Genomic DNA, 15,578 nt, shown 5'->3' on the forward strand with positions numbered 1-15,578 from the left:
CTCTATTTTAATGTAGGAAATTGTACAGTGGAGGCCCTCAAATAGGCCTTTAAGGTTTCCCATACTAGAGTTAAGGGGGCATCAACTACAATAGCTTGCAAAAACACCTGCAACTGATCAGGGATCCTATCTGAAGTGCCAATAAGGTCTAACAAAAAGGGGTGTATTTTCCAATCGGAGAGGCCAGAGGCCTGACCCATAGACAACATCAGTTATAACAGGGAGTGATCACAAACATCAAGGGGAGCAACGTGAGAGCAATAGCATTACATAGGCCCAAATCTATGCGAAAGAGGGCATTATGTCCCAGGGTATAGCAGAAATAAACTCAGAGAGTGGGGTTGCAGGCCCGAAATACATCTATCCAGCCCACCTTCTCCAATAAGGAAGCAAATGGGGTGGGCTGTGTGTGGCAGGTCACATCAAAAGGTAGTCCCCTGGGACTATGTCTATCCAAGACGGGGTCTATCAGTAAGTTGAAGTCCCCGAGACAAATAGTCTTAACATTAGGCATGGATATATGCATGTATAAATAAAAATCTACCATGAGGGTCCCAACTATGGGCTCCCACCTAAGCGATCTATGCACCAAGACAGACACCCCCCTAGAATAGGAAGTATGGAAGGAGTGTAAGGACCACTGTACCCAGGGGCGAGAGAGCAAGTGTTTCTTATCTAAGATAGATTTCCTGCAGGGAAACGATGTGGGGGTTAAAGGCACGGATGTGATTAAATACTAATGCCCTTTTCTTATGGGTACCCAAACCCCTCCCATTCCATGACATAATTTTTAAGGTAGCCATGAGAGGCAATGATATGCAACACCACAGTGGACATAGCCGGACATGGAGGGTAGAAGGGAAACAGGCAGCTTTGACAGGTCTAACAATATAAATAAGATATCACGCACAAAAGGTAGGCAGGACTGGACGGAGAAACATAGGTGTCTCAAACCTAACCGCATAGCTATTGCGGAAGGAAAGAACAAGAACAAAATAAACCTATAGAAAACATATTATGCAAAAAGCATCTTCACAGTTATGGCACCATCTAGTGGGGCAAACCTGCTATTAAACATAAGATCAGGCAATACCAGACCAGAACATAGATAAAGAAAACATGGAATTGAGAAAAAGATCAAGTGCAGGGAAATGAGGGGGGTGGGGGGGGGGGGCAAATAATAGAAGAACACAGAAAAGGTCAGATGCAGGGGGAAGAGCAGAGGGTCAGCAGGAAGAACAGGGAAATCCGAGGAGGTTCAAGAAAAGAGAAAAAGAGGGAGAGAAGGGGAGAAGAGGGGGAAGGGGGGGGGGAGGAAAGAAAAATAAAAAAAAGAGAGAGAAGAAAGGAGGGTGAGCACAGGAAAAGAAGAAGAGGGGGGAGAGGGGAAAAAGAAGGGAAAGAGATAGGGAAAGGGGGGCAAAAGGAAGAAGGGTAAAGACAAAGAAATAGGTGCAGAAGCCAAAGTATTCAGTATCATACATGCTGAGAACATAGGATGTACTGAAGAGACTGGCAAAAGGTTGGGGGGGGGGGGGGGAGAGGAAGGGAGAACGGAGTATAAGGCACAACTAGCATCGGAGCACCCTGTAATGTAACCAAGGCATAGTCTGTCGATGTGAAGAGTATACCAGTAGTGTGCCTGGACATCAGAAGATCAAAGGCCATAAACAAACAGAGCATCCAAGGACAGGAAGTCCATCAGTCCATGGCGTGTCACAGCTACACAAGGGAGGGCGGGGAAGGTACAGAGAGGGCAACAGCAGCAGGATCAGGGGGTACAGGGTCTAGGAGCTTGAGGGGGGAGAAGGGGAAGGGAACACGTCCTACATGGAGAGGCGGGCAAGGAGGGGGCAGGAGGACAGCGGTGAGCCTCAGGGAAAAGGGATGAGAGCCAGTGCTAAGGAATAGAGAATGTTCAGGGCAGTCTCAAACTCTGGGGAACTCACGGTTAACACGTCCACAGTAGAGCAAAGAAGAGCCCCTTCGCATCACCGAACAGGGCAGAAAGAACAAGGTGCAGTCAGCATCAATCCTCTGAGCTTCAATAGGAGCCGCGTCAGGGTCATTCACCTCTCCGGTGGCAGGACAGCCACTCGTCTGCCTCCTGCGGCATTGCAAAGAATACCGCTCAATCTTGTCACCGTTTTACTCTGGTGGGCTCATTTTTGACCCGTATCCGGTTTTCTGACCGGACCTCAAAACGTAGTATACTACGTTTTGAGGTCCGGTTAAAAACCAGATACGGGCCAAAAGTGAACCTACCGGAGTAACACGGTGACTCCAGTTGGCTCATTAAAGTCAATGGATTTCAGCGCCGAGCAAGCTGGGGTACGGGAGTGCACAGTTTTCCCCTCCCCCAGCCGGATCCGGCACCCGCACAGTGAAAACGTGGTGTGCATGCACCCTAACATAGGCTGCTAATAATGATTATCGATATTATTTATAACAGACTTGTTCCTGAATTAAAATAACAGTGTATAAAAAAATGTCTAGGATAGACTACCTTTTGCTTCATTCTCACTATCAAGCACCATTTGAAAAACATCAGGAGCCAAGAAGAGGCCAGCATTGACAAGCAGAGACCGCTTCTTCCTCACAGAGTCCTTTGTATTACTCTGTTTTGCCTATGACAAAAAAAAAAAAAAAATATACCATCAAGAAAACATAATAAAAACAAAAACAAAAAACAAAGAAAACAGTGAGAGGCTACTGAGCTACTCCTCAGAGAATTCATGGACGGTGCTTTACTGCGTCATTACCATCTGCAGCCTGCAACGTTTAGTTCTCCAAAGACATATGACTGCTGCAGGCTAAAAGGTGTTTGGCTGACAGCTAAAACCCCAATCCTTCAAGAGCATGTGTGTTCAGAAGAGTAGAAGGGGGTAGGGAGGTTAAGAGCTACCTAATTCCCAAATGCTTGGAGAGATCCACTGGTTTCCACAGACAACAGATTTTCGGATGTTGTGACAAACAAGCAAAAACTATAGGAGGCTTCACATGGAGGATATGGTAATCATATAAATATAGTCTAATACTATAAATCTGCTCTGGTTGTGTGATGACCATAAAGGTGTGTACATTGGATAGCTTTTTATCTTACACTAAAAACTCTGAAGTGTGTTAGATTGTTGGATGTTTACAATATTGTAAAATAAAAGTTTGTGTGCTTTGTGTAAGGTGAAAAACATTAGAGCTACAGGCCCATACTCCTAGTGTCAAAAACAGCACGAAAAAAAAAAAAAGAAAAAAGGAGCACAGAAGGACATTACCTGCTCGATGATCATAGCTGCCTGATCTTCCACACGTTGAGGCTTTGTGTAAAGTGTAGTTCGCAGCTGAAGTCGATGAAGGTAAGTTTTCAGGTGGTTTTGATACTGTCCATTACCATCAAGAGACAATGCTTTCTCAAGATGTCTTATTGCTACTTCGATTCGATCATCCTCTTCTTCAATCTGAGCAATTTCCAAATGAATCTGGCAGCGGATTACAGTCAATAAACTGAGAAGCAAAGACAAAGAAATATATGTGACTTTTTGGTGGTGATGATTTAGTGAATGCAGTTAGTGTTTTTATACCAAACCACTTTGCAATATATCCACAGTTTCGCCGTATTCTCTAAACTGTCTTGGAGAACAGTAAGTTATCATACAGGACTGTGAGTTGTACCAGAAGTCTGCAGTGTTCTAGAAAAGTATTGCTTAAAGGGGTACGCCGCTCCAAACAGCTTATCCCCTATCCAAAGGATAGGGCATAATATGTTAGATCACAGGGGCCCTGCCGTTGGGGACCCCCATGATCTCAGCTGTGGCACCCCTGTCATTCAGTGCACAGAGCAAACTCCGTTCCATGCCCGATGACTGGCGATGTCAGCCGCCACGCCCCCTTCATTACCGTCTATGGGAGAAGGCGTGACAGCTATGTACTAGCAGTCACACCGCTTCCCATAGACATGAATGAAGGGGGCGTGGAGTGACCACACGAATTAGGAATCTGCAATTTTCCGTGTTTCGGACGCCACTTTTGCCGGCCTGGAGATTGTCGGGGTCCCCAGCGGCAAGACCCCAACGATCTAACATCTTATCCCCTATCCTTTGCATAGGGGATAAGATGTTTACAGCAAAGTACCCCTTTAAGGCTAATACATATCTGTGCTGGAGGTTCAGTTCGGAGCCACCATCACCTTGATGCACACGTTTTGTTCAGTAAAATGTTGGGCACAATTAAAGAAACCTGATTCATCACATTAGAGTCAATTAGGCATAATTGGTATCTGGCATACAGCAGATCTGTCATGGCCATTATTTGTTGTTATGCTCCTTTAACAGTGCCTAAAGTATGAGCCCTCTACAAACCCAAAGTTTCCCTTGGTTTCCAAGTGCATTGGAGGCAGATTCTGTAAACAAAATTAAAATAAATAGATACACCAAAAAAATAGAGCATATTACACTATTTTCAGATAAAATGACAGACCTCATGATAGACATCATAAGACCCAATTATAATTAATAGTTTACATTTAGCACTGTTGATGTCTGGATCCAACACTGCAGCTATGTTCCATGAGAGGAGCTCCTTAGCTGGACACTACCGTTTTAAAGTCCTTCTCCTCTAGACTACAGCTGAAGACTGAGCAGGCAAATACATCTAAGTAGTCCTGTTGCGATCCTCTTATCCAATAGGCATATTACAAGCGTAAACTACAATGTTTGTCAGATCGTATATACATTAAATTCCATTTTAGGGTATGTTCACACTGAGGAATTCCCACGGAATTCCGTGAGCGGAATTCCGCTAGTGAAATCCCGCACAGTTAACGTTAGCATCTGTGTGAATGGGTCTTCCGCGAGACCCACTCACACTGCGAAATTTCAGCGGCGTACAATTCTTGCCGCTGAAATTGTTCCGCGCAAAGAAAGAACATGTGCATTCTTTGCATGGAAGTCCGCTAGCACTGCATAGCAGTCAATGGTGACGGCGCAGTGCCGCGCGGTCCTAACGCTGGATTCCGCGAGCGGAGATTCAGCTACAAATCGGTAGTGTGAACATACCCTTACACAGAGTCATTTGCCTATTACATACTCACAGCACTTAGATTAAGATCGGCACCATCTGGCAAAAGTCCTGTCACCATTGAGCACGGACAAAGGTGTTACTAACTTCGGTGCACTGTGTAAGATCAGTGCAATAGAACCACATTAGCATTTAAGTTTACTTGCCTATCTATGTTTTCTAATGAATCAGCTATAGAGATCAATGGCTTCTTCAGGTGTTTGCGCAGATTGTGCTGCAATAAGGGTAGACAAAGATTCCACAGCGTTGTGCACACTTCCTGTATGGTGTTAGGTTCCCCTAGACGGACAGCGTTTTGTAAAGTTGTCTCCAGTCTGTTTATAACTCTCAGCTGTGCCTGTAAAGAAGAATGCATACATTATTTGAGTGACTGTAGTATCAATAATTTTTTGGGATCTCCAGATATAACTACTTGCAGCAACTTCAAAAATACTGTCATTACTCATACTCTGCCTCATTTAAATTAAATTTCCCTCTGCTAAATGTGACATAATCCAGCAGAAAATTTACTTTCAGAGCAAAGGATGGATCAGGATACTGTTCTGTGTGGGAGAAGAAGGGAACCAAGCAAAAAACACCCTTTATGCATGAGGGCACCCCAGTTAACTAAGGTTTGGATTTTACTTAAAGGGTATCTCCTAGAGAATTACACACCTTTTGAAATTTTAGAATTAGGTCACAAAAAATTAAACACGAAGAATAGTAACTATTCATATAACCACTTGGTTAATAAGGTTTGGGAATTGGTGAGAAAACTATGTGGGGTCGGCTCAAGTCTGCCGTTTTCCCCACTCTGGGGTAACGATAGGCTGGGGGTCCCCCACCGAGGGGACACTAAATTTTGGTTCAAACACAATATAAAATTAGTATCACAGATTGTCAATCAGGGGAAGCTGTATAGCTTTCAAGAACTCCAATCAGATGGGTTGTTGAAAGTGAATGATGAATTTCACTTAATTCAACTTCAATGGATCGACTTGCGTATAGAGAATAGGGCGTTGCTAGTAGTGAAAGGTAATCCGGTGATTGATCAGATTTTGTTAAGACCCACAGGTAGAAAATCTATGGTTGGTATATATAACACATTAAAAGGGTTAAATGGGGCAAGACACTATACTTTTCTGAGAAATAAATGGGAGAGGGAGCTAGGGTCTATACCTTATCAGAACTGTCATGGCATAATGAGTGGAATTAGCAACGTATCATTATCAGCTAATATTAAAATGATGCAAATTAATATCTTACACAAAATTTATTATACCCCCTTAATGATGAAGCGTATGGGTTGTAGAGAGGATGATTGTTTCCCAAAATGTGGGGAACCTGCAGCGGATTTTGTGCATCTTATATGGAGCTGTCGGGTGGTTCGTGTTTTTTGGGGTGAAATTTTTACACACTTAAAAAAAACTCGATTATTTATCACTAGAATTTGATCCTTCTTTTATTCAAGTAATTCTTGGTGGTACAGGTACAGGAACAAACAGAGTGGCCCTATTGAGACTGTTTATGATTGAAGTCATTATTCTGAGAGTCTGGATATCAGACAAGAATCCTTCTTTAGAGGCATGGCGCAATATGAACAACTTAGGGCTAGGAAATGTACGGTAACTCGAAAAAAGCCCTGAAATTATTTGATAGGTTGTGGCATAAATGGAAATGAGAAATGTGTTTTTTTTTTTCTCTCTCTTCTTTCTCCAGGAGCGGGGTGGGGTACTCGGGGGGGGGGGGGGGGGGGGGGGGTTAGGGGTTAGGCGGGTGTAGGGCTATTGTAGATATGAAAATGGAATATCCCTTTGTGTATTGCAGTTGTAATTTTTTTAATGGAAATATAAAGCTGTATTAAATAAAAAAATAAAAAATAAAAAAAGGGTATGTTCAAACAGGGTGAAATTGTTGTGAATTGTCTGCAAAAAATTTGCATGCAGAAAATCAAGAATATATTATAGTACCAGCCAGGTGGATGGCATTTGTAGAAATGTCATCTATACATTGCATAAAAAAATCTGCAGTGCATTTTAAATCCGCAATATGTCAACAATAATTTTGGAAATGCTTTAGATTTAATATATTTCCAATGTATTTTTTTCTTACAATATTAAAGGGATTTGCAACAAATCCACACCAAATTTTGTAAGATCTAGTGCAGATTTACAGTAGCAGAAAATGGTGTGGAAACATTGCAGGATTGTATATGTTGGAAGTTTACCTGAACGTTATAGCTCAGCTTAGTTTTTGATTCACAACTTACTCTGCTCAGTACTGTTCTATAATGTCCACTATGCTGCTGCTTTTGAGGGTGTACTAGAGATACATGTGTGTGCAGAGTGTGAGAAACACCATAGATGATGATTCCACCGACTGTCTCAAGGACAAATGAAAATTAGATGTGGTGTTTCCAGAGGGGAAAACTGAGAAAAAAATGTACAGGTTTAATAGCCATAAAAAGTGCACAGGACAGTTTAACCTGTACAGATACCTAAAACTATAGATACACTTTTAACTCATAGGAATGGTGTTAGTTACATTCTTATGTAAAGGAAAACTGTCAGCTTGCTCCCCCCAGACTAACCAGCGGTACTGGCTGATAGTTCGGGACGCTGATCAATTTGATGCCTACCGTCCCCGGATCCGCCCCGCCGTTCCGCCGATATGCTAATTAGGTGCTAACAGGCACAGGCGGGGTTACTGGCACTCTGACGTCAGCGCCGTTCGGCCGCAGCGCCGCCCAGCTCATCAATATTCCTCCCCTCCCTCTTCTCCCCGCTCTGTAATGAAGAGGGAGAGGCGGGGGGAGGGGAGGAATATTGATGAGCTGGGCAGCGCTGATGTCAGAGTGCCAGTTACGCCGTAATCTACAGAAAATCGAAGATTACGTCCCAATGGCAGGGCGGATCCGGGGACGGTAGGCATCAAACTGATCAGCGTCCCCTGCACTACCCAGCCAGTACCGCTGGTTAGTGCAGGGGGAGTAAGCGGACAGTTTTCCTTTAATTGTTTGCACTATTACATGGTGTCGAAACTGCAGCTGGAGTTACAGTTTAGGGAAGGACCTATTTTGCTTCTTTTATAAATAAATATAAAAACCTTATACTATTATTATCACAGCAAAAAAAAAAAATACATACCTCAACAACGCTTTTAGTATAAGTATCAATCTGCTGGCCAAATTGAAGAGCCTGAAGATCACACTGAAGAGTTTCTATGGTTATGAGGGTTTTTGGATCCTGAAACAAAGCATATAAATCCAGTATATTTAGACAAAGAAGGCAATGTTAAAATAGATCAGTTGGAATGAAGACTAGATGGGTCCAGCTACTGTACATTATGCCACTCCACACCATTATCTTTGTATTTCTGCCCATGAAACTGATACTTAAATGGGTACTCCGCTGCTCAACGTTTGGAACAAACAAGCCTGGCCAGCTCCAGCGTTCGGAACAGTTTGTTTCAAATGCTGAGCAGCGGAGTACCCCTTTAATACTGAATAAATTGAGTTTTTAATATTTTGTTTCCATTTTTTCATAATTTGCATATCATTGACATGTCTATAGATCCCGTGATTTTTATAACTCCATGACTTTGCCTTCTTAATGTTACAAAATAAATCTTGAAGAGAGTAATATACAACTTCTTACTACAATGATGGACAACACATAGCTCTGTGGGAGTTAGGATAAACTGTGCAGTTATAAACTGGGCAGTGACTATAGGATGAAGTCAGCTAACGTATGAAGTTGTACAGAGAAAAAACTCTGTAGCTCAACAGATCTGTTTTTATGCAGGTCAATATCCAGGAATACCCTGCAGAAATGTCCATCTTCCCTCTTTTTACCACAATGATTGCATTTGGTCTGTGCTCAGTCATCTTCATAAACAGCCTTATTTTAGCCTTTTGTGAGGATATTCCCATAGAGGGAGATTTATCATCACATTTAGAGCTTTATTTTTTTTGCTTACTCTGGGCGCACAAAATGTTGCACGTGCGTCTAAGCACTATTTATTTTTGCGACTTTTGTGGGTATGCAGAAAGTACCAAACATCTTTACTTTCCAGTGGTCATGAATTTTGAATGTCACATGCAGGCAAAACAAAAGTCACAAACCTCTCAAAAAAGTCGCAAGTCAAAGCCAGGTCTCACCTTGGCTTAAACAACTGCCATTGGAGAGAGCACTTTCAAAAAGTTGCAGAAAAGTCACAGAGGAGAGAAGTGAATTATTGAATTGAGTGAATTATTTTTGCTCATGTGCACCAAATTTATCAACCCCCCTTGATAGTATGATAAATGTGTCACACATAAGCAAAACCAAAGCCAAAAAAAAAAGAATTTAAAAGGCACTTACCACAGACAACAATAATGAATCTTCCCCATAGTCACTGTCCAGAATCCTCCATTTAACACAGACCAAACAATCTCATCATAGCAAAGGCCTTGGGGAGAACTTTTGTCAGGCAAGTAACAAACTTCTGGTAAATACTTCTAATGAAATAAAAGGTGGCTGCGTGGCCCATTGGGAAATCTGTACTGTTACCGGACTTTGTCCCTACTGGTTGGCAACAACTCCTATTGCTTACTAGAAAGCATGAATATAATATACAGTGCACATCACTGCCTTTCACGTAAATAGAAATGTTCTGCAGTTCCCCAGCAGATTGTGTGCCCACTGTGCAGGAAAGATCATGAAGTTTTCATCTGTGGGGGTCACAAAAATCAGATCCTTACTAGTCATGAAGTGGTGGCATATTCTGTCAATAAGCCACCCCCTTTATGAGAATGGGAATACCCCATTTACTGCTGCATTTCTATATTGTATTGCTGCTAGTCCAACAATTCTATAGGTAAGTCATATAGTATATACATCACAATCAATATGATGTATCTGATCTCTGGGACCCCCCTTGATCTCTAGAACAAGGCCCTAAATTTCCCTACTGCACGGGACGAGGTGCTGCCACGCTCTTCATATATTCCCTATGCTAGTGTTGGAGATACCCAAGCACTGACCCCGCACTCAGGGAGCAGCAGGGACTCTTAAGATTGCAGGGGCCCAGAAGTCAGACCCCCACAATCAAACACTCATCATCTCTACTGTGAAAAGGGAATATGTTTTTAAACACTTGAGAATCCCTTTAAGGAAACAGTGGAGACTCTTACAGTCCTCAAATAAGAAGTGCTCTAATAAAAATCTTCTGTTATGTTTGTATGACATCTCAAAGGATAACTTATGGAAAGAATCCCCCTTTAATAAGAAGTTAATTTGTTTAAAAATATATAGACAGATTCTATGAGATAGATAGATAGATAGAGAAAAAAAATTGCGGAGTAGCAGCACAACCAGGTGAGAAATAGTAAGGTGGTACAGGCGGCCAATAGTTGCCGGTCACAGGTCCAAATCAGAAGGGCTACAGCACTGAAAATGTGGTGAAAAAACAGGTGGTAGCTTTATTCCATAAAAAAATATAGATGCAACGTTTCGGCTGCCTATGCAGCCTTTTTCAAGCCTGGCAGCCAAAACGTTGCATCTGTATTTTATTATGGAATAAAGCTCCTACCTTTTTTTTTTTTTTTTTGGGGGGGGGGGGGGGGGTTTCCCCGCCTTTTTAGCGCTGCAGCCATTCTGTTTTTTGTCTAGATAGATAGACAGCCAGATATGATATAGATATGAGATAGATAGATATGAGAAAGATAGATAGATAGATAGATCCAATGCTCTTGGTTTTCATACAGCCATATATTCTGTCTGCCTGAAGACATAGTAACACAGCTCCCATTGAACAAGAAAAATAAATTTATATTTATAAGTGTCTATTTAAGTACCATAATATGTTGTTATACATATAAAGACGTATAAATGACTTTTACTCCAAATCTGACACATAATATAAAAGAGGCCTCACAGCCCTATAATTCCATGACCTCATTTTATAACTGTGGGTGCACTAGCCTCCCTTCAGAGCTTGGTTCGCATAGCAGCATAAAGGTGAAAATCACTGGCTTACAAAATATACCCACTCAGAAGCTGTGCTCCAGTGTTCTGACATACTGTGTAAACAGAAATAATTTTTTGCAAATGAAACCCAATGAATAAGAATCACACAGTAAGAAACAGCTCACAGCACATCATAAACACAAAGCCTGGGAACATACAGCGATCTCCGCAGCCTTCAGATCAGCGATGCAGACGGCAGCCAGATGATTGCATTTTAAATCCATTGAGAGACGCGCCAGTTCAATCAGCAGAGGAATCCTGTAAGGAAGGAGGACAAGGGTGCATAAGACATTAAGGTCTGAATGAGTATAAATGAAAGCAATACGGTATATACAGGCGTGCTGAGCATTTCCTATAGATAATTACAGATATCATACAAAACATCAAAGGAGAACTTCAACCAAATCTAACTTACCCCCTATCCACAAGATAGGGGATAAATAGCTGATCATGGGGGGTACCCCCCCGCGTGATCTCAGAAACCGGACCCCGGGTCTCAGTAAGGAGTGCGCGCCGTAGATGGCACGCGCTCCATTAATTTCTATGAGAGCACCGAAAAGACTTGAGTACAGCATTACATCATCTCCGGCACTCCAAGCGGTCACCCCTCCATCACAAATACAGCCATGCCCTTGTTCATGAAGCGACCACTATTATATCTGTGTGTGAACCTGGCCTTAGTGTTTAGCTTAGACTTTTACATGACAGCAGACCTGAGTGGACCTTAACTAAAAATAGTTGAGAACACATCAGATATGGCAGTGTTTCCTAACCAGGGGGCCTCCAGCTATTTCAAAACTACAACTATCAGCATGCCCAGACAGCCAAACAACAACGGATCATGACATCCTGGCTTCTAGTATAAAAAACTGATATTGTTATACTTTCTGTAAAATCTCTTTCTCGGAGCTTCTATTGGGGGACACAGGAACCATGGGTATATGCTGCTTGCCGCTAGGAGGCTGGCACAAAAATAAAAGGAAGTCGGCTCCTTCTGGCAGGATATACCCACCCCCTGGCTCTGAGCTAATCAGTTTAGTTCCAAAGCAGTAGGAGAAACCGACTGAGTGGAAAACACAGTCCGAAACAGAACCAAGACAAAAAAGACCGACCAAACAACCCCACTCACAGGCGACCGAACCTGGCTAGACAACAAACAAACCAACAACTGATGGGGGGTGCTGTGTCTTCAATAGAAGCTCAGAGAAAGAGATTTTACCATAAAGATAAAAAAAATCTCCTTTTCTCGATCACTTAATTAGGGCACACAGGCACCATGGGATGTCCCAAAGCAGTCCCTGGGGAACAAACAATATCCCAGCCAGAACGGCAGAGTAAGGCAGACTACTGAACCACTGCCGCTTGCAAAACCTAGCAGCCTAGCCCTGCGTCAGCAGACGCAAAAGTATAAGCATGGTAGAACTTGGAAAAGGTGTGCAAGGATGACAAGGTAGCCACCTTGTAGACCCAAAGCCCTGTGGCTGCCCACCCAGGAGGCCCCCCCACAGCTGGAATTGGCCGTCACTAGGAGAGGAGGAACCTTCCACTTACAGCGATAAGCCTACAAAATGGCGGACTGTATTCATCGGGAGATGGTTGCCTTAGAGCCCTTAAGCCCCTTGCGCCGAAGAGGAAACCGGCAGGTAGGCCGGAACAGCCCGAACCACGTCCAGCCTATGGAGAAAGCGCTCCTGGGGGTGTGAAGGGGCCCGGCAGAATGAGGGCAGCACAATATCTTCGGTTAAGTGGAAAGAGGACACGACTTTAGGCAGGAAAGAGGGCACCGGCAGAGGAACCACCTTATCCTGATGAAGAATCAGAAAAGGGGAGCAGCAGGAGAGAGCTGCCATTTCCGATACATGCCTTATGGACGTGACCGCAATGAGGAAGGCCACTTTCCAGGAAAGGAAACATGCGGATTAGACGTCAGGACGTGACCGCAATGAGGAAGGCCACTTTCCAGGAAAGGAAACATGCGGATTAGACGTCAGAGGATGCTGAAGGAGAATAGAAAGAGCCAAAACCTGCCCCTTGATGGAACACGAGGCGCGTTTCCAACCCAGCCTGCAAAAAGGACAAGAGGTTTGGCAGGGAAAAGGAAGTGGGAGATAAAGACCGCTTCTCACACCAGCTGAAATAGGCCCACCAGGTACAATGGTAAATCCTGGCGGACGGGGGCTTCCGAGCAAGAAGCATGGTCTGGATGATCCAGGTAGAGAAACCCTGAGCTCTCAAAGCCCCGGTTTCAACCGTCACGCCTTCAATTGCAGTGGAAGTAAATTGGGATGCAAACAGGTCCCTGTCCGGGGTCCCCCAGTGATCAGTCTTGTCCTGGAAGACACCTCCCCAGCCGAGGTGACTTGCATCCGTGGTCAGGACCTGCCAATGAAGTGGCAGAAAGGAATCACCTCCTGGATAGAGCCCGCCGGCTCCCAGTAGATGCACATAGACACGGAATGACCGCATGCTGGGGCCGCTGGGAACCTAAGGAGAGGGATTGAGAACCCCCCCTCCCACCCCAAGACAAAAGCCCCCCAACAAGAATAAAGATGTCCTCTTGAAAAAAAAATAAAAAAAACAGGCATCCCTAGAGAGTGGGCGCAAGAGGGGGGGGGGGGTGTCGGACATCCTCACCTACAGGGAAAATACATACTCACCTGTTAGAGTCTTCAGCCAGCTGAGCACCACACTGCATCATCCCAGGGGCTGCCAAAGAGGAGCGAGCAGGGGCAAGAGGGGGGACACGGACACGGCGAGAAGAGATTAATGGCCCATACTCTATGCACCGTGCCCCTTCACCACAAGCGGGGGATCAGGCAGCGCCATGCTCCTGTCGCCCCAACCTAGGGAAAATAAAAAAGGAGAGAAAACCTGATATACAAAAGTAAATTAGAAAAAACTAAAAGAATAAGGCCAGGTCTGAAGAACTACAGACCTGTGTCTGCCTCCCACTGACACTAAGCTAAAACTAATTAGCTCAGAGCCAGGGGCAGGTATATCCTGCCAGGAGGAGCCGACTTCCTTTTGTTTTTGCCTGGTGTCAGCCTCCTAGTGGCAAGCAGCATATACCCATGGTCCTGTGTGCCCAATGAGAAACACCATTGCCATTAGCTAGCAAGCGACTAAATAAAATTTCACAAAAGAAAATACAGTTTCCCAAAATGTGTGTGTATTCAAACCCAGAAGATGCAAATTTAAAAGAAACAGTACATACCACCCCAGATTATTAAGCCGAACACAAATTTAATGCACTAGTGTGAATGATAAATCATAAGAACGGATTAACTTACTTTTCCGAAGTGGATAAATGCGGCACAGTCTCATCATCCACTGTAGCCAGGAGTTTATAAATTTCATTGAGGTTTGTAAAAACGTCCTTTGCTGTAAAGGAGCCATCCATTTGCCTAAAAATAATAAGAAATAAAAGGGGAGATATTTGTAACAATACATTGTGCAGCAGCAGAAGGAACGCCTAAGGTATTTTTCAATGTCTCTAATGCTGACTATTTAAAGCTGTATTCCAGTTTTACCAAATAAATGTTTTCTTTGTATAATTAAAGGGGTATTCCTATCTGAATAAGTTATCCCCTATCTACAGGCTAGGGATAACAAGCTGATTGGTGGGGGTCTGACCAGAGAAACCCCCAATGATCCCGAGAACAATGCAAAATTATCCCCAGAATGAATGGTCCACAGCCAGCATGCCCAGTTAGAGCTCAATTCCTTCTCCACGGGGAGCTAGACCTTAAAAATTGAAGAATTCTGAAAAGATTGGTGACCCAATAGAGAATAAATAGAGCACTGGCCATGTTCATGTGAGGTGAGGGGTGCCAAGAATACTAGGTGTTCCTATATTTCAATTGTCAGTGTGGTTTATTTTGGAATCTGCATATAAGCACTTGCACTTTCCTCATACTTTTCATTACTGCCAGGAACTAAGGTCCACCCATTTATATATTGCTGATATCTGCAATGATCATTTAAAGGGGGTATTGCATGATTTTTTTTTATTTGACTATGCTACAAAGTAAGTGTAGTACATAATATAGTGTCTGTACCTGTATTTGTTGGCTGGTTTTACAATCTTAAGTGATCTTTGCCCTAATGTTCATATTTAGCAGCATGCAAAATGAGTGTGGTCTCAGCTTTTACGGCCCAAACCATTACATCACTAGTCAGGTGTTAAAGGTAGTGTGTCCATGCTTCAATGGGTGGAACGACCACTGGGTGGGGGGGGTTAGGGGGAGAATCATTCACAACATGGCTGCAGCTGTACTGCAATGGGTGGGGTGGCTGATATGTGGGAGGGAGAAAAGTGACTTAACACTTACAAACAAGGGATCCTAGGATTTGTAGTTGGAGGGAAAAAACTCCAACAGGACATGGCCAGTTCACAAAGAAAGCAGCAGCATTATGGTGGACTGAGAACACAGCCATTTAGTTCCAAGACAAGCACAGATCCTTTCTAAGCATGTCCATTAAATCACCTTTTAATGTCTGTATATCATAATTTATGTC

General features: G+C 43.4%; 1 protein-coding gene across 2 annotated transcripts in view; it reads right to left on the minus strand.

The window, feature by feature from the left end:
- Positions 1–15,578, minus strand: part of CFAP46 (cilia and flagella associated protein 46) — a 236,144-nt gene that overhangs the window by 192,323 nt on the left and 28,243 nt on the right. For both annotated transcript variants that reach the window (XM_056529249.1, XM_056529250.1), the window contains exons 9-14: positions 14,351–14,464; positions 11,219–11,318; positions 8,199–8,297; positions 5,220–5,410; positions 3,273–3,501; positions 2,507–2,627 (exon numbers count right to left, since the gene is read on the minus strand). In XM_056529249.1, coding sequence (XP_056385224.1) covers positions 2,507–2,627; positions 3,273–3,501; positions 5,220–5,410; positions 8,199–8,297; positions 11,219–11,318; positions 14,351–14,464 — 854 coding nt within the window. The remainder of the gene's footprint in view (positions 1–2,506; positions 2,628–3,272; positions 3,502–5,219; positions 5,411–8,198; positions 8,298–11,218; positions 11,319–14,350; positions 14,465–15,578) is intronic.

This window comes from Hyla sarda, chromosome 7 (genome assembly GCF_029499605.1).
Source record: "Hyla sarda isolate aHylSar1 chromosome 7, aHylSar1.hap1, whole genome shotgun sequence".
NCBI classification, from domain to species: Eukaryota; Metazoa; Chordata; class Amphibia; order Anura; family Hylidae; genus Hyla; species Hyla sarda.